General features: G+C 40.2%; 1 protein-coding gene across 1 annotated transcript; it reads left to right on the plus strand.

Annotated features, from left to right (window-relative positions):
• Positions 1–4,141: 4,141 nt before the first annotated feature.
• Positions 4,142–18,058, plus strand: LOC123961755 (DNA-binding protein RFX7). The gene is made up of 10 exons (XM_046037400.1): positions 4,142–4,536; positions 6,801–6,834; positions 8,004–8,089; positions 8,566–8,604; positions 8,696–8,818; positions 8,921–9,037; positions 9,962–10,046; positions 10,144–10,351; positions 11,069–11,364; positions 11,459–18,058. The coding sequence occupies exons 1-10, from the start codon at positions 4,409–4,411 to the stop codon at positions 14,777–14,779; spliced, it is 4,437 nt and encodes a 1,478-aa protein (XP_045893356.1). The 5' UTR covers positions 4,142–4,408; the 3' UTR covers positions 14,780–18,058.
• The last annotated feature ends 1,990 nt before the right edge of the window (positions 18,059–20,048 follow it).

Genomic DNA, 20,048 nt, shown 5'->3' on the forward strand with positions numbered 1-20,048 from the left:
AAACAGGAGACACTTTGGCCCTCTGATCATAATTGAAGCATTTGCCTGTTAAGTATATGAGAACATGTTTTGCAATTCCTGTTCCCAAAACAGCCAATTGCCTCTTTGTCTTTCACACTAAAATTGACAATATAATCCTACAACTTTACAAAGCTGCTCTTCTTTTTTACTCAAAAGGGGTTTCCAGAAAACAAATTACAAATACAATGGATACATTTTCCAACACAGGTTTCAAAGAAATAACTAATCATTGGGGGACCCAATACATTTTCCTCATTCTAAAATATTCCAGGGTTGTTAATCTGCAAATACTCAGTTTTTAGTACATCGTGTATCTCTTTTGGATTATAAGCATTTTAATACGTCCTTTTATTTATATCATTACATTGTGTAAGATCAAATTACTGAAGATGCTGCAAAAATGTAAAGCTTTACCATTCATACATTCACAATGTATTGGTGCATAAGAGTGCATATGCTTTTGCCATCATGATATGTCAGTGAAACATTAATATTGGCCAAAATGTTTCACAGGTGCTGTCACAAAAACTGAGACAGCTATCCAAAATATAAAGGGGGTTACAATATTGAGAAACATTAGTGCCTGCAGAGACATTCCCACACCCACACACACTTAGCTCTGTAACAGTGAGATAAGGTAGTCAACCAGTAGTCAACTATTTTCTGTATACCGTGATGTCTGACTTGGGACTCTGACTCTTCATATCATGTCATGACATTATCAAATTATGTGTACTGAAAAAAGGTGTAGTCACTGCAAAGAACAAACAGAAAGGCAGTCACAAACTGTGCTAAGAGACATTAAATCAACACGTGCAAACAAAACTGGAGCAGAGCAACGTCAAGCCCTGCAAACAAACAGAAACCAAGTGGCCCTACTTCTTCTTGTTCCTGTTATTCTTATCTTGAGAGGTATGAAGTCATCCAAGTTACTGTATACTTGCACATACATGCCTTTCCCATGTGTGTCTGAGTCTATTGCTGTCTTGCATTATGTTTCATGACCATGGTGTCAGCGGAGCAGTTGAGTAACATTACCTGTTTCCATCAACAGATGGCAGCATAAAATAATTAATGATGAAAGAATTTATTTGGGTCTTGTTTTTCTTGACCTGGTGGCTCAGTTCTTTTTGAATTTTCACATTAATATTTTCATAAAGGGCATATATAGACCATCAGTAATTATTTGCTGGTTAAAAATAGTAATTATATTCAAACTAACTGGACATGCGTAATTTACAGCAGGTTTAGTGATGCGACATAAGTGAACGTTATATTTATATACCTGGTACAGACAGTCTCCATCCAATTCATCCTCTCAGGTTATTTTTTCCTGCCAGCTGTGTCTCAGGTTTCAGCTGAAGGAAAAAATAGTAAAATGTGTGATGAGCAAAGACAAATCTTGGAACAATCTGGCTATGAAGCCTGTTTGGTGTTTCGGCATTTCTTGAGCGAGAGTGGGATCAGATCAAATCATTATTCGATAGAAATATTATGGTAGATATCGAGATTATTGCACGCGCTGGTAAATGACCGGTTTACATGGTGAGGTGATATCATACTGGCTGTTTACCCGTCATTGTCACTATCTGATCAACCAGCTTCCTGCAGCAGCACCCCTGCCGACTGACAGCGGAACTGCAGTGCACAGGCCAGCGTCAAGTTACAGGAGACACAATGAAACCCCTGTCAGGATTTAAAAATTAAAACTCTGTTAAAATGACATGCACACGTTTAGAAAACAACGAGACAGGGATGTATGTATTTATGTATTTTCCAGTTTATAGGAGTTGGGAGTAAAGCAGAGTGACTCCAGTGGACACTTTCCTTTTTATTTATCCTGTTTATTTATCTTACCAGTGAAAATGAAACGCAAGGATTTACTTTCAAATAGGGCTGCAACTAATGAGTATGTTTCTAATTGTAACATGAGAATTATTTTTCATGATATGATATTGATATTATTGATTAATCCTTTTGTCTATAAAATGTCCAAGATAACATATTAAAATGTTGCTTTGTCCAAACTAACAAAGATATTCGGTTTACAACCATATATGACCAAGATACAGTAACAAAGGTTAAGATAAGATAACATATGCTATGATATTTGCTTGAAAAAGTAACTAAATGGACTTATTCAACTAATCACTTCAGCTGTGATTTGAAACAGTCCTTGTTTGACATGATTTGAACATTTAGATTCTGAATTTGGTTCCCGGGAGTTCCTTTACTTCCTGGGAGTATTGGTTGAAAAAGGACAGTAGTCTGACGAGAGCATAAGGTTGGTGAAATTAATCATGTTTGCTTGAAATGTCAGCCAACCAACCTCTGTCTCATGTCTTTTTCCAGTCACATATGACATTGGTGCACAGCACAGCAAGCTATAGCAGCATACAAAATACAGAGAGAACAGAATTGTATAGAAATTACATTTTATTGAGAGTATTTGAGATTTGCCAGAGCTGCCACATCCCAACACAATTTGACACTAATGATGTCTATGTTCAGATACAATTCCACATGTGCACACCCAGTGGCAGAAGAAGCAAACCAGATGATATACTTGTGCAAAAGTAGCAATGCTATGTGAAAATAGTCTTTACAGAAGTATTATCAGCAAGTACTATCAATACAATGAGCTTTAAAACTATAGAAGCAAGACTGGATCCTGTCAGTATTATATCATTATATATTACAATATTGGATAATATAATATTAGATTATTATTAATGCATTCATGTGTAACAGGATTCTAATCTTGTAGCTGGTCGAGGAGGAGCGAATCTCATGCATCTGATGCATCATATTTTACAAGTTAGTACAAATCTAAGAGGGAGTGCAACAAATGATTATTGTTATTATCAATGAATCTACTATTACAATTCTCACTTAATTGTTTGTTTGTTCTATAGAAAACTGTAAAAAAATGTCTATGTTGTAGTTGCTTCTTTAATCCAACCACCACAGGGTAACCAAACAATTAAATATAATAGAAGACCAAGAAGGAGGAGATAGAATCATTGAGAATGTTCTTAAACAATTAAGTGATTATCTAAATAGTTTTTGATTGATGATGATTTTCTAATTACTAGTAGTTTATCTAGGTTATATCGGTTAAACAAAATATAGAGGAGAAAAAGTTCCAATATTTTTCTCTGATATGTAGAAAAATTGCCCAACCAAATGCCCCAGGTTCCCTATATGACAATTAGTTTGACGTAATTGGATTTATTAAAAAGTAACAATATAAACTGAAATACTCTGTATAGGTTTAACATCAACTCTGTCTTAACACAATACTCACATGCCCACATGTACATGAAAAACGTTTTTGCTTGCTGTAATCCTACCTAAAAGATCCCTTCTGCTATTTATCATTACACTTCTGTCAATACTGTACAATACTGCTCTATGATACTATTTATCATTACACCTTTGTTAATACTGTATAATACTATAAATTTCCACATTTATCATTTATTACTATATTCTCAGATTTTTATATATTCTCTACTTTACCGACTTCTACTATTACTTCTATTCCTTGTATGCCTTGTGAGTATCTGTAACAAAGAATTTCAACCTTGGGGATCAATAAAGTAGTCTGATTCTGATTCTGATTCCTGAGGTGCTCCCAGTGTGAGTGATGGGGGTACAAAATCGACAGTACTTGTTCTCTGCAAAAATACATTCATAATATGAGTCTTCTGCAGCACGAAATTCCCTCTTGTGTTACTATCCTGAGGGAAACACTGTCTGCATAAAACACAAAGAGGGCATTCTGTCCTAAAAAGACTGTAACAGTGGAAGACACCAACTTGTTTTGATTTATTCAGTCATTTAACTTAATATATTTTTGCATAGAGCGAGGACTGTGGTTTTTGTCCCCCATTAGGAGTACTTCCGTTGTAAGCATGTTAGGAAGGGATCTTTTAATGGCCAGTGGGAAACAGCAGAAATTATATATAAACATCTGGACATGGGAGTATTGTTTTCAGACTGTGAACATATCCTCTAAACATGGCAAATGGCATTCTTTTATGTCGAAGGCTAACTCCCTCTTAACTTCCGGGCTCGTCTGCGCTACGTGCTTGTACCTTAACGCAGGCAGCTCGTCTGTAGCTGCTGCTGGCTGCTGCAGGCGTGCTATTTGCGGCAGAGGAGAGAGACCTCTGCGAAATGCCTTTTGTATTCCCGGGTGGTATTTTTTGTTTAGTTTTGTGTTTTGCGAGGGTCAGATCACAGTGTTTGTAGCCATGCTCTGTGGTGGATTCAGCGGGCTGTCCTAGCTGACTGAGCCGCTCCAGCAGCGGTGGGTCCGGTGCATTGCACAGCCGGGGATGAGGCCTACTTGTTAAAGCTCCCCCACCACCCCTCCACCGTGATGGCTGATGATCAACAACAACCTGGTCAGAAGCCTGCCTCGGGATTAGGCTCTCTTCCAGCGCTGGTGCCAGGACTCCAGGGGCCCGAGGCAAACGCGTTACAGTTCAAAATAAAGAATTCAATTTGGTAAGGATGGAAATGATCCTCAAGCAGCCACACTGTCCTTTTCGCTAGCCGTAGCCTCGTAATTAGCATATCTAGCTTCTGGACTGGCAGTGAGGCTGTGTGCTGCACAAAGCGGCTGGAAATAACATGAGTGCTCCCTAGCTAACCGGACATATTTATCCGAAATGCTTTAGCAGCGAGGGAAGCTACACTGCCCGCTACCTGTTTGTGCATTAATAACACGGTAATGTCGCGTTACTTACAGCAGCAGTAGCTATAATCATTAGCATCGAGCCATAGGAGGCCATGTGATAGATGACACCAAACCCACCGATGGTGCTGATGCTCAGGATGACAGGTGTCAAAGCATGCGGCTCCTCTGATACAGTCACACTGATTTAATGCTGTTGATGATAATAGAAGATAAAGGTTTAGGTTTTACATGTGTCTTTCTTACCGTGGCTTTGAAATTATGAATACTCAATTATTTCAGTTTGAATAGCCATCACCAGGCAGTACATTGTGATTAAAATCTAAAAAACTTCAGATTTTCTTACCTTATCTAACATACTAACTTGTTATTACACGCTGTACGATGGCGTTGGGAAGAGTTCAGACAGTTTATAGTTATAATTTCAAATTAAATTAGCTTTTTGCAGTCAATCTACACACAATGACAAAGTGAAAACATGTTTTTAGAGGGGTTTTTTGAGCAAAATTATTAAACATTTCAGAAAATTATATTTCTCATTTACATATCCCTTGGTGCGCCAGATTATCACTGATAAGGCCTTGTCTGAAATCCCCTTTAAGCCCCTACCACATCAAATAGTCTGTCCACCATATGATTTGTGTCCTAATTTTGAATTTGAAATGTATAAGCTATGTAGTGCCCTAAAAATACTACAGTAGGCCTTTTTAAAAATTATTTTTACAGGAGACTTTTTATCATGTCACCATTAAAAAAGCAGGTGTAAATAATACAATGAATGATGGCTGAATTCCATTTAGCTACTTCAATTCTGGGGTCCTGTTATTGTGCATAGTGTCACACTGCTCTGAGCCATTTTTAATGTCATTAGTTATCAGTTATAAGTGGTGGGACAAAGGCTAATTGAACAATGGCATGGACACTACTGCAGCAACCCCCTAGAGCGTTTTACAGAAAAATTATAACGGTGCGACACTACACCTGTTGATGATGCAAAATGAGGATAACTCATGAAGTGTCAAAATCTCAATTTACGACTCACTCTACAATAAACTATTAAGGGGCCTACTGTATAGTGAGTAGTGAATGAGTCAACAGTCAACATGAGCTTAATTGTTGTTCTCCTGTGGCAAATTCATATGATTGAAGATGATTTTAGAGGATCTCGCAATTCACAGGGCTTTTCAGAACAAAAACGAATCCACAGAGTCCAAGGAGCTGTCTGTGGTCCTCGACGATCAATTGGTGTCGAGGCATATGTCTGGGTGAGGGTGCAAAACCATTTCCCAGGAGCACAGCAGGCTCCATCATAGTGAAGTGGAAGAAGTACAGAAACACCAGGACTCTTCCTAATGCTTGTCATCCGATGGTGATGAATTACTATTCAGCATGACAACAATCTTAAGCACACAGCCAAAACAACACTGGAGTGGCTTGGGATATGTCTCTGAATGTCCCTAAATGGCTCAGCTGAAGCTTTGACTTGAACCCCAAAAAACATCTGTGGAGAGACCTGAAGATGGCGGTTCACTGACGCTCTACATTCAACCTGACTGCATTTAAGGTCTTCCAGGAAGACAGCATGTAATTTCTGCCAACGTGGCTTTCACAAAGTTCTGAATAAAGGCTCTGTAATCTTATGTAAATTAGAGAAATTTTTTTTTTATTTGAAAAGAATTTTTGAACCTGTTTTTGCTTTTGGATTATGGTTCATTGTGTGTAGATTGATGGCCTAAAAGTACATTCAATAATTTTTGAATTAAATCTATAACTGACGCTACTGTATAGCGTTATATCTTAGTAGATATAGATAACAGATGTATCACATCTTGATTTCAATTACATTTTACAGCATGTGCCGCAGTACATGTTTCAGCACATAAAATCATAAATAAGGATATTTTAAATAATATTTTAAAATATTACAGTGATAGGTGATAAATGAATATCACAGCAATAGGGAAATAAAAAATAATTTAAAGAAATAATAATAAAGTCTTGTATGTATCAGTGTTATTTAGGTCTGTGTCATATTTATTTACATTTCTGGCTTTTGCTCTCTTTCTCACTGTAGCAAATCTGTACAATCAAAAGTGGACAGCATATTGGTGAGTATCAGAACAGACTCTTAATAATATGTATAACACCTTTGTTAATTAAACCCCTTATTATAAAAATGGATACAATCTTGTATCTTTTTAACTTGTGTAATTTTATTTCAACATTTGGGGGAATTATTGAATATTGTGTCTGTTTGGATTATCCAGTGAATTAAATACCTGGCATATCAAAATACTTCATCACATTCAAAGATCCATTCTATAAATCCAATATAACCATAATGCAACCAGAGAAAGGGAAAGCTACCACAGTATAACTGGATGGCACAGTCTTGCCAAATATAAATTGTCCAACAACATACATTGTCACATTGCCCAAACCTAAAGTTATAAAAAGTAGACTCCATCCTTAATTTAAAAAAAGCTGCTTTATTCCCGGATGCAAGTTTCAAAAAGGAATGTGTGGATCAATCAAGCGCAGGAACAATTCAAACAGCATGAAGTGGTAAAATATTGTATCCTTGGATACTGGGATTTAAATGTTAGGTCTGCTTCATTGTTGTTTTGAAATGGAGCCTGGAATATATATACGGGTAGTGTTTTCATCTGAGACCTGTGATTTTGTACATGAAAATCAAATTATGTATATTCAATCAAACATCTGAGTTTGCCTTGGTTAGCAGTAGTATACATGCGAATGCCAGGAAAATCCAACCGTAGTGTAAGCAGAGCGGGAACTCAGACAGGTAATTCACTCTTCTGCTTGTGGCAATGGAGTGTAGTAAATAGCAGTTTCATTTACTGCTCATTGGCTGACAGCTCTCACCTCATTCATTCAAGTATTCGTTCCCCTAGCAACAAAGAGGCAAATAGAAAAGGAAGAGGTAAGATGAGTCCATTCTTAGAAACCAATTGAAAAGCAGTTGGGTTGGAATCAGTAGTGAGGAGGATGTGTGCAGCTTTCATACCTGTATAGTATTTTAAAATTGCAGCAAATAGCCTACATTTTCTACCTATTTGTCCTGAATAGACTGAACAATTAGGCCTGATTTGAGTCTTTTGATCAAAGACGCCTTCTTTCTTCATTCTCTATTTGAAATTACTGTCATGAAGCATACATTTATAGATTTTGTTTGGGGAATATGTAAAAGCTTAAGGCTACCAGACTGCAGTTTACTTTGTTTTATTTTTCCTTTGTGATATTTTAATGTTTACAGCAAGATGTTGAGAAGTTTACAGACATCGAAAAACTCTACCTCTACCTGAAGTTGCCTTCTGGTCCCAGCAGTGGCAATGATAAAAGGTATGTCACAGACACACACTTGACTCAAGTTTTTCACTTTGCTCTTTTATCCTTTTTTTGCCTCTCTCTCTCGTGCGCACACATGCAGCTGCTTTGTTATGGCTCTCATTACATTATTGGCACTCTTGTCTCGTTGCTTGTCAAATATTCAAGTCACTGTCCACTGGCTGCTGATACCCAGACACAGTTTAGGCTGATAGCTCCTAAAAAATAAGTTGAATTTAAAGTTTTATTTTTGCTTTGTGACATCTTTTTTTTTTTTTTGGGGGGGGGGGGGGGGGGGGGGGGGGTCGTTGGTCACTAGTGGTTTTTTTTTTTCTTCATACGAAATTTATCATTCATTTCAGGTGTATGATTGATTATCATTATGAAGCAAACCACTGATGTATGTAGATTCTTGCTATACCTAGCTGTCTGTGTTTCATTTGTTTCCCCATATCTATTCATCACCCCAACCCCCCAATTCTGCCCATTTGGACTGAGAATGAGAGGGGGTCCTCCACTCCTGGATTATGGTATTAAAGTTTCTGTATTAACAAGAAATGATGCATTCAAGTCAAAGACACTGCCTCACCAGATTTATTTTTCTTTATGTACTAATTTCAGTGATCAGAGTTCCATGTCGTCAAGCCGTACTCAACAGATGTATGCATTCAACTGGATTCGGAATCACCTAGAAGAGCACCCAGAGACTTCTCTCCCAAAGCAAGAGGTGTATGATGAATACAAGTGAGTGTGAGGGGTCAGGGGAGGTGAAGGGGAACCGAAGAGGGTACTAATTTACAGTATGTATTACCACATAATCTAATGGCGGGTTCTCTTCTCTTGCAGGAGCTATTGTGACAATCTCGGCTACAACCCACTGAGTGCAGCAGACTTTGGAAAGATCATGAAGAATGTCTTTCCTAACATGAAGGCACGTCGACTGGGCATGAGGGGCAAATCCAAATATCCTTTAATTCCTCCTGTTTTCCTGTGCTTTTATTTTTCTGTGCTCCTCTTTATGCTGTCCACACAGTCTTCAAACTGTTCGTTGCTGTTTGCCAATTGCAGATATGTAGTGGCACCATTCGGGTGCCAAGATTTGAAGAAAACATACTAAACTATCATCTAAAATGGCAGGTATTATGCACAAAATCTTTACATTCTAGCTATGAATGAAGTTTAAAAACTCGTGGCTTATTTTGCCAGTTGTTCGTGAAATTCAATCACATTATTAGCAATGTTGTTTTGCAAATGGCTTGATAGACAATTTCAGCTAAATAACGTTCTGCTGTTAACAACTTTATTTGTCCAAGAGCCCAAAAAATCGAGCTGGTGATTTATTGCCCATGTGTGAATTCCTAGTCAGCTGGTCAGCACAGTGTTGTGACTTTTTCTCATCAAGACTAAAGCAAATGTTATTTCATTTTATTATTAATAACATGAATAATGCACAGGAAGAGGTATACGATATAAACAATGTACAACTGAAAAATTCAGCCTTCCAAAATAATCAAAAGTTCTAGTAATCTTAAGTTTCTAAAGACTACTAAAACAGATTCCACAAAAATAACCAACTTTGGTTTATTTATGCGTTTTGTCAGTGTGCAAACACAGTGCCCTATGGTAAGTTCTTAAAAATAAAACCACTATTGCCTGAGGACTATTGCAGACCATTAGTGGGAGTTTGCACAGAGCTAGCTATTATTTGACTGTGAGGTGTTTCTTAAAATTACTTTACCTCAGTTTAATTTCTGGCAGATTTAACTTATTGATTGGTCCTAGAAGATGATAAGAGGAATAGAATAGACACAAAATCAGAATTTGGCATATTATATAGATTTCCACATTTAGAGTGATTATGTTTCAGACACCTTAACTCCTTCTCACATACTGTTATAGCGGGTTAAGGAAGAAAGCTTTTGTTCACATGCCGTCCTTACCCAACCTGGATCTGCAGAAATCAGGTGATGGGGTAAGTTACACTGCAAACACTTTAAAAACATACAGTAAATGTCTAGTTTAACGGTCTGATGCTCATCCACCTGCTGCTCTTTTCTGTCTGACTGTAGTGTGAGCTGATGGAGTCAACAGGCCAGTCCCCGAGCGCTGAAGATGAAATGAGATCTGCAGCCTGTGGACTGGTGTGTGAGTGGGCCCAAAAGGTCCTGAGTCGTCAGTTTGACAACGTGGAGGACCTGGCCCGCTTCCTGCTCAATAGCCACTACATTGGTACTAAGTCCATGGCTGCGCTCACTGTTATGACCGGAACACCTACAGGTAAAACTCTCTGCTGATCTGCTGGCATGGTACTTTTATCTGTGTTAGTGTTATGGATAATAAACATAAGATAAGATGAGATAAGACAAGATATTAACTTTATTAAACATAGACAATGGTAAACAAGTTGTTCGACCTGATTATCAATAATTTCAGGGGACTGAAAAATTCTTCCACTGGTCTGCTGTCTGTGCACTCCCTAGAATTTGAAAGATGCTAGAAATAAATTATGTATTCTAAGAAAATGTATTACCACACTGAGTACATCATTAAAATGTAGCCAAATGTAATCTCAACAGTGAGGACAATTCTTCTACGTTTCCTCAAAAGGAATCAACAGTTCATGTTGCCATTTTGTGCTCACTTAGAATGCGGTCTTATTGGAAACTGTAAATTCTCAGTCAGTGAAGAATGAAAATTACGTACCTTACTCCCGCTAAATAAAAAAAGATTAAATTCATCTTGTGTACAGAGTTCACTGGTTTGCTGATAAATTAGATGATGACATTAAGGCTGGGCAATATGGTTTAAGATTAGCAATGGTAATAGGAAGGTTTTCCAATTATATGTTTTAGGGTTTTAAATGTTAAACTGCAAGTTTGAAATACTAGATGCTACTGTTTGCTACTTGCCACGCCTGGTTTGAATGTATTTGCTCTTACTGATACTGTGTCCTTACTATTTATAATTCTATGGGGTTTTTTCTTCTCTCGACAGGAATGAAGACACCAACCCCAGCCTCTGCGTTTGTGCCCACAGCTGAGGCAAACTCTTTCCAGCCCCAAGTGAAGACCCTGCCCTCTCCCTCTGTTGATGCAAAGCAGCAACTGCAGCGCAAGATCCAGAAGAAGCAGCAGGAGCAGAAGCTCCACTCACCCCTCCCCAGTGAGTCCCAGATCAAGAGAACAGAGGCCAGTACCCCCGGCCCCACCATCCCTTGTGGCAGCCCTGCTCTGCTCTCCCCTCAGCCCACCATAGGCATCGTAGTAGCAGCTGTCCCAAGCCCAGTCACGGTATGTGGCAGAATTTTTCCCACTTATTACGCTTGGATATGTTATTGTTAATGTCCCTAAAAGTAATTTTATATTCTAACTATTCTTCTCCCAGGTACAGAGAAGCAGGCAGTTAATGACCTCACCCAGCCCTGTAGGGACAGCAGAGGGGAAAGTGTTGCCTGTGAACTTCCAAGTGGTCACTCAGTCTCTTAAACAGTCCCCCAAAACTCCCCAGAATATCTCTGCTAGTCCTGTGGGTGATCGGCTAGCACGACATGGTACACGGTACGCCCAAATTCTGCCTAAGCCCTCTGCCACCAGTGCCATCACGCTGCGCTCACCCCCCACCCTGCTCATCACCAACAGCCCCATAAAAACTGTGATGCCCACCCCCCACGTCAGCTCAGTCAACGTGGTGAAGATGACGGCCATCGCCCTGGCTCCCAGCAGCAGCAGTGCAACTGTGCGTCCAGCCTCGGCGGGTCTGAGTACCATAGCTGCTTCGGACGATTCCCTGCAGCCACATGTTGTGAGCTTGGTTGCCCCTCAGTCTCCAGCAATCAGACCCGGTGTCCCAGTCTCCACCCCAAACCTCTCCACTGACACCAAAATGTTGTGTGAAGCTGGAAATGACACAGAGAAAACTGCTATTGGGGCCAAAGATGAAAGAGTGGCAAAGTTCAGGGCTGCCAGTGAGCCGAGCTTCCTGGTTAAGTGTTCTCTGGGACCAGACAAAGGGGCAAGGATAAAAAGTGACCCCACACCCCCTCCCACATCAGTAGCTGTAGCTGGGACTCAGGACAGCAATAACAGTAACTGCCATGACAGTACTTTGTACTTGACTGTTGATAATCAGAACTCCAACATGTCATCCAATGGCTCCTCCACTGTTACCCCAACATTGAAGGATCCCTGCTCAGATGCCAAGAGCCCCAGGAAGCGTACAGGCTCGAGCGGGGAGTCCCATGTGATTCCAGTAAAGAGGGTGTTTATTTCCCAGCAGCCACTGTCTGTAGTTGACAATCCCAAACCTGGAGTCAGTGCTGCAGTGAAGAGGATCCCCAGACCGGGAACCCCTGCCAGACCTGATAGTGCCCCCTGCAAAGTGACTGTGAAACACACCTCCATAGGGCCCACACAGATCCTTGCACTCTCTGACTCGCCCATCACACACACTGAGGGCTCCCAGACTGTTGTCAAACCCCAGGCCTTGGTAGTGAAACGAGAAGACCATTCACTCAGCACTGATACCAGCACTGGAGCAGCTGGAAACAACACGTCTGATCAGGCGTTGCTACAGCAGATCATACCAGCCAACTCAGGAGCACACGAAGCCTCTGTGATGAGTGACTTAAAGAGCACAATATGGGAGGAGGGACAGCTTGATGAGATTCGGAAGCAGGCGTTTGCTCAGCAGATACCAGCAGATCACAAACAAGCCCCTACAGACCAACTTTCGATTATAGCTCAACCCCCCGAGGGCTCAGGCCAGCTCACCCTCACGCAGGAGATGGTTGACTTTGCAGGTTCTCAGCCCAACATGGACTACTTCCCGTTCAATGATGATGACATGACCCAGGACAGTATCGTTGAGGAGCTAGTCCAAATGGAGGAGCAGATGAAGCTGAAGGGTCTATTCAATAGCTGTGTTGACGTGTCTTTACAAGGCCAGTCAGCCAGCAATCAAGGCTCTATCCTAAATGCTCACCAGGCTGGCACTACCTTCTATCACTCTGCCCACAGCAGTACCACTCCTGTCCAAACTCCCACTCCAACACCCACTCCAACCCCGACACCCACCCCCACTTCTGAAATGACGCTTGGGCACAGCTTGACGAGAGAGAGCCCCTGCTCTCGCATGGCTCCTATCACCCCTGTGGAAGGAACCATGGGTCGCCACACCCCCATCAGCACACCCTTGTCCAATTGCAGCAGCAGCGTCCCCCCAAGCCCGGTGGAGTGCAGGAACCCTTTTGCATTCACTCCTATAAACTCAAGCATCACAGGTTATCATGATGCCAGCATTGTCTCCAGCAGCCCTGTGAAGCCCATGCAGAGGCCAATGGCAACACACCCTGATAAAGCCAAACTTGAGTGGATCAACAACCGCTACAACAGCAACTCTGCAGGTCCTTTGTCCAACCATAGCATTGGCATTCTGCCCAGCTACCAAGACCTGGTAGATGACCAGTTTCGTAAGCCACATGCCTTTGCAATTCCCGGTCAGTCATTTCAGGCTCAGTCGAGACAGGATTCTACTCACTTTGGGCGTTTGACCCCCATTTCCCCAGTGCAGCAACAGCAGCAGCAACAACAACAGCAGCAGCAGCAGCTGGTAACAGGTGTAACTACTCCCACTAAACAGGAGAGTTTTGCTGTGCCTGCACCATTGGACAACAAGGCATCAACCTCATCTGTGTCCAGTACTTTCCGTTGCCGCAGTGTTAGCCCTGCAGTGCGCCAGAGAAACTTCAGCGGTAACACTGGCCCTCCAACAACCACCACAAATACCACCACCACCCGAGCTGTTGTTTCACCCTTTAACTCCCCCCTCACCTCTGAGGTGCTCAACATCCTGTCCAACAGCCAGACGGTCAGCTCTGTCCACAGTATGGTCCAGCGTAGCCAATCTGTACCTCTGAATATCATGATGCAGAGTGAGATGCTGCCTGTGCAGGGTCAGAGTAACGCCGCCAAAATCACCAATGTTCTTCTTAGCAAGATGGAAGCTGATGGGGATGATTCTGTCCGTGGCCTAGGCATAAACAACCTCCCCTCTAACTACACGGCCCGTATGAACCTCACACAGATCCTGGAGACCACTCCTGGCTTTGCTGGAGGAACTACTCACCAGACCCAGCTGCCTGTTAGCTCCAGCCCTGCTGCCTTTGAGCTCCAGCAGCATGGCTACCTCACCACTGGCAGTGGAGAACAGGTGAGCTTCTCCACTGGGGACAGCCAAGCACAAGCGGGTCCTGGTGAGCAAGACCAGCAGCAGCAGCAGCTCCAGGAGAATCCTGTGCAGACACAACCGCAGCTGCTCCTCCAGAGCACACAGCAGCAGGAGGTGGAGGATGAGCAACAACAGCTGGATTTCAACAACACTGTCAAGGACTTGTTGGGGGATGATGGCCTCAACCCCAGTTCCCAGTTGGTGGGTCAGGTAGCTTCGGAGCTCAATGCCGTGGCGTCTGACTTCTCAAATGACATCAGACTGACCTCAGATCTGTCCAGTAGCATCACTGACCTTAACACGTTGGACACCAACCTGCTGTTTGATCCTAATCAACAACAGGAACAATATGAAGACTCAACACTGGAAGAACTGAAGAACGACCCGCTGTTTCAGCAGATATGCAGTGATACTGTGAACTCTGGTTTTGACTGGCTAGAAAGCAAAGACCAGCCTACTACAGTAGAGATGCTGGGCTAATGTTATCTTTTATTCTGTATGATTTCTGTTCTTTGTTGTTTGTTTGGTGCGTATGTAGTATATCTGTTTTTAAACTATAGTTTGTTGGGATTTGTCTGGACTTTGCCATTCGTTCTGTTAAAAGTGCCAGGCTTACCAGAAAATCTCTCCTACTGACCTTTAGTTACTTCTCTCCTTTTCCATTTGTCACCCGGAGTTTCAGTACTTAACCACTTTTCTCCCCCATCTAAAATTAGAAATGTAAGCATTACAAGTTAAAAAGTGTGAGTACTTGGTGGCAGCATGCACTTGCAAAGAGCAGGTTTGTATGGGATGAACATTAAGAGAAACATAATCTTCCATGTTATAACCAATCAATAATGCAATATTTGTATTTAACAAACACTTAAAGGTGGGTTATGTGATTCTAATCCAATACACATCATGTATAGTTCAGCAAATATATCTTCTCGGTCCGCTAGCTGTCCGTCCTTTGTGTGTGCTGAAAAAAATCTGGTTTGTACACAGCCGTGGCTCTGTAAATGGGAAACAAAGTGGCTCGGACCCCACCGCACAATGCTGTTCCAGCCATTCCACCCATAATTTATGTGGCCGGTTCGCCACGAGATGCTGTTATGACGTGAGCTATAGTAGCAGGAGAGTTGTGAATATTGTTGTCTGGAGCTGGTGTGCTGGCTCTGGGAACATCTCGTCCTCTCTTATTGTCAGCTTTGCAGCAGCTGTTTGCTAACCCACAACTTAGCCAATATTAGTTACATTACTTGCTGTGTTGTTGTTCACCCTATATCATGGTAGTTGTCATGGTATTGAATTTCCCCAGAATCGCATTCCCCACCTTTATTGAAAGTGAGATGGCTAGGAAATTTGGCACAAAAGACCAAAAAACGTATACGGTTGTATACTGTTTCAGTGTGCAATTCAAGTTCAACCAAATGGAGACGATATTGGGATTTTAGTATATGCACATAATAGTTGTAGTACATCTGCCTGCCATATCTGAATATTAAAAAGGGTAGCATCTTATGCTACCAGGTGCTGAATTTATGACATAATCTTTATACTTTATCATAAACCAAATCAGTGGAAACTGATTCACATCTGAGCATTGTCCAACAGTGAAATTTTCTCAAAGCCTATACTTCTTGTACTGTTTAATATCTTATAAAGGGAGTAGATGAATCAGTGGGGAGAAGATGGGAATTCAGGCCACTTTGTGGACTATACATTGAAAGGAATTAACAACTGGCTGCCTTATTCCCAAAGTCCAAGGCCTTATGCCATCTTTAGAGAGACTGTATATAGTATAATGTTAAGAATCTTCTGAACCATCCAGAGCTTCGTCATATCAAGGCAGCTGTTACTCTGATATTTTCAGTACTATTTCTTATTGTTTTTATTTTGCTGTGTTACGATATAGATGTGTATAGTATAGGCTAACAACTACACTGTGTGTGTCCTTATCAGCAATGGATTTAGAGGAATTCAATATGCTGTCATTTCATGAAAACCATGGCAGGCACACTTTCAGTCATGAGATTTTTTTTGGCATGCTATACTCCCAGCTTGGATAAGAATATCAATGGTATGGAGAAGGCTTAGTTACATAGAAGGCTAGAGGTTGACATGTATGTTTTGATGTCATCTTGAGATCAAGAGGTAATGAAATTATTATGTTCGCGGAGAATCCAGCCTTATTTCCATACCAAAGATGATCTGTTTGAATAACATAAGAGATTATTACACATAGAGACACTCCTTATACACATTAACAACAACGGGAAACGGGCAGCCTCGGAGATATAACGTGTTATTGCGTTTGAGGAAAAGGATTAAGTTGCATAAATCTTATGTACAGTATGTAAATTTGTGAAATGGTCACTGTCCTATGTTTTAAAGGTAACCATGGACCTGAAAGCATGTTGAAACCATCACTGCTAGCCAGGTAGGCTTTGTGATACAGTAGGATGCTTGCTTGAGATTTTGGCTATTGTCAATGTTGTATAAGTCTTGTTTAAGCTCCATCTGTAAATAGAATAGATACATAGAGATTTGATGTATCAAGACACTATATTATGGCCATTATTCTAGCTAAGTATGTGCCATTTAAAAGAAAAAAAAGCTTAACAGATCTATAGTCGGCAAGATGCTCTATGTTGTGTGTTACATTTCTGGCTCAGTGTGTCGTAAAAGTAATGCTGTCTGGTCTCGCTTGCTGATTTTATTTTACTTTTTTTCTATTCAAAGATAATAGGTCTCTGCGGTTGCAGAAGTGATGTGTGCTTTGAGCAGGATCAATAGCATGGTATATTGAGAAAAAAAGTTGTGATACTGTTAGCTGGTTGCAAACATCTCTGTGACAGACATTGTGCTCAAAGCCTTTCAGCAGACACTGGAAAAAAACGATTACTCATGTTTCAACAAACTTTGGAGGTTCACATTATTGCACTAAATTTTTATGACACATGGCTTTGCCATATCTTTATGGACAAATGTAATGATGGATGCCCACAAAAAAAAGAAAAAAAATATTTTTTATGACAAAGATGAGTAGGGAAATTAACTATCTGTCAGAAAATGACTAATTGTCTTGTAGCAAAATGTGCATTAATCTCAGTGAGATACACATTTCTTACTCATTCTCATACATGAGAATATAAAGCATTGAGGGAAAAAAGTTAAATAACCTTTTAAAACCTACATGCTCATTATGTTGATAAATGATTGTACGCACGCATGTGTGATGACTTCTGTTGTACTTTGTATTCTTGGTAACCACTGTCTTCTGTGATTTGGGCAGGTTCTGTTAACCAGACTGGCAGTGCTAGTTTCATAAGTTACATTACTTTTGTTGTGTGCTGTTTACTAAGTTAATGTTGTTCTATGTTAATGACTGTTTTCTGTCAATTTTACATATTCTTGTTTTGCAAAATGCATTTTTGAAGAAATTTAACATTTTCTCTTGTTTTTTTCTTTAACAATAAGGCACTGATATTTGAATTTGAATGAAGGAAATGCACCTCTTTATGAGTACAGGAGCTCCATCAAGCAGTGACTCTGATTCTTTACCTTTGACTGACCCAGAACCAACTCTGTTTGACTATCTTGTCCATTTCTACCAGTAAAAAAAAACCCTCCTCTGTGGTGTTGTCTGGTGTACTGCTTAATGTACAGTAGCTTGTTAATATTGCAAACGCGTTGTTTCTTTTTTCAATGGAAAGTACTCACTGGTGAGATTTTTAAAGTGGTTTTAAAAGCCAATAAACTTTTTTAAAGAATGTTCTTGTGTGTTTATGTGCTGGTAATTTTGTATTTTATTGCAGTAAATAAAAATATGCTTCCAAGCATGAAAGAAAGTAACTGTACAGGACTAAGTAGTCCTTGTAGTTTAAAAATATTGGTGTAATTTTAGGCATTAATAGTTGAGTTGATTGATTTATTAGCAGAACTATTTCTACATTAGGTGTCATTGCCAGTAGTCACTTGCAAACTTTTAGAAAAGAAACCTCTATAGGTTCTATTTCCAGTACAAAAGTGGACTATCCTCAGTTTATGACATGAGGGTATAGATTTTTCCAAACATTATGCTAAATACTGATGTTTATTTGTATTTGGTCACAGCACCAAACATTTTAATATTTTAGCAGTCAGCTCTATGCAAATCCTTTCCATCACGCTCTTGGCTTAAGGTTAGAGGTCATTAGCTCTTCAAGTGACCTCTAAGGTCAGTGTGGGGGTGGCCTCTACTAGAGACAAGCTCCAGCCAATTGGAGCCCAGTTCGTTGGTCCGCTGCTCTGCTTTCCCAGGGCCTCCTGTTATTCATAACATGCTAATGACCTTAACCGTATTGATCATGGCCTAACCTTAAGCCTTGTGGAGCCCAGCGGTAACCTCGGCCTCCACACCACAACATTTTGCAACGTGAGTCGACAGATTTCACAAGCAATACAGGATTATGGTTCCTGTTTGTATACAACATATCAGCAGCCAAAGAATGTAAAACTATAGATAAAGTGAAGCAGCAATACAGATTATTCACTCACTCATTTGTTTATTTTAGGCACTGACATCTTGCCATCCTTTCCACAATTAAAATCACCAGTTGAAGTTTTATGACGTTTTTTGTGTCCAGAGAAATAAAATATCAGCATTTGTTTTCATGTGTGCCAGCTGTTACATGACTGAACACAGTACAACTAGTTAAAAACCATTTATTACCAATCAAATACAACATAGGCTAAGTGTGTTTACCAATCAAGAACATAATATTAGATGCATGTGTTTCTCCTGAATATAAAATCATTAATAAAATAATTTGAAAATCTAATCTATTGAGTCAACACATTATGGGATGCTATTAATCTGACTGTTGGTTTTGAGTCTTGAATTATAATTATAAGGTTTTAAATGATTAAATCAATAGTTAGCTCTAATCAATACATCATTACACTACTCTCTCCTCATTTGATTGGATAATGTGGATATTGAGTATTGAGATTCATGTTTGTGGCAGCGATCCCTTAAAATCATTGCATAGACATTGTTGAGAATAACAAGTTACAGCTTTTGGAAGGCACAACACATTTCCCAGTCTGAAGGTGACGACTGCATTTACCTGTACCAGTGGACGGGTGTTTTGCTGATACAGCATGGCTGATCTCACAGCTGAAGCCCATTGTGTTGCTATTGAATGAGATGGGAGGGTCATTGTCAAAAGACACGGTCGCTGGATCAATATCTGAATTAATTAGGCAGCTGACTTGCAGCCATCAATATCTCCTCAGAATTACAAGGTTCTGTGGTAGAAGCAGATGCCGTTTACTGTGACCTTATTATCAGTGGCCTTTGGTAACTGATAATTCACTATTTTCATCTTATTTTGTTGTCCTGAATACACAGAAAGGAAGATCTTATTGGGTTACTACATGGTAAAATCAGTAGCTGATTACTAAGTTTGTAGTTTGAAGGGTCTGTAGACCTGATCAGAGCTTGACATGTATGAGCATTTCAGCTTTAGCGTGTAAACTGTTTGAAAAACTACTCTCAAGTAAGTCTACTCATTGTTATTAAAAAAAAACTAAAAATCACTAATTTGTCTCCGAGGACTTATCAAACTATAAAACATACCTCCTCTTGCATCCTTAGACCCTCTATTTGGATAAGGAAAAACTCCCCTAAAACACTTTAACAGGAAAAAATGGAGAAACCAAAGGGAAAAAAGAGCAACAGAGGAGAGATCCCACTTCCAGAACAGGCAGACACACATTAAAT

Source organism: Micropterus dolomieu, linkage group LG22 (genome assembly GCF_021292245.1).
Source record: "Micropterus dolomieu isolate WLL.071019.BEF.003 ecotype Adirondacks linkage group LG22, ASM2129224v1, whole genome shotgun sequence".
Lineage (NCBI taxonomy): Eukaryota > Metazoa > Chordata > Actinopteri > Centrarchiformes > Centrarchidae > Micropterus > Micropterus dolomieu.

What these genes read in the sequence shown, in the direction of transcription:
- LOC123961755 (XM_046037400.1), top strand. Translation starts at nt 4,409, where the DNA reads ATGGCTGATGATCAACAACAACCTGGTCAGAAGCCTGCCTCGGGATTA. An exon ending in TCCTCCACTCCTGGATTATG is followed by an intron (nt 8,605 to 8,695) that starts GTATTAAAGTTT and finishes TACTAATTTCAG; the next exon opens with TGATCAGAGTTCCATGTCGT. An exon ending in GAGGTGTATGATGAATACAA is followed by an intron (nt 8,819 to 8,920) that starts GTGAGTGTGAGG and finishes CTTCTCTTGCAG; the next exon opens with GAGCTATTGTGACAATCTCG.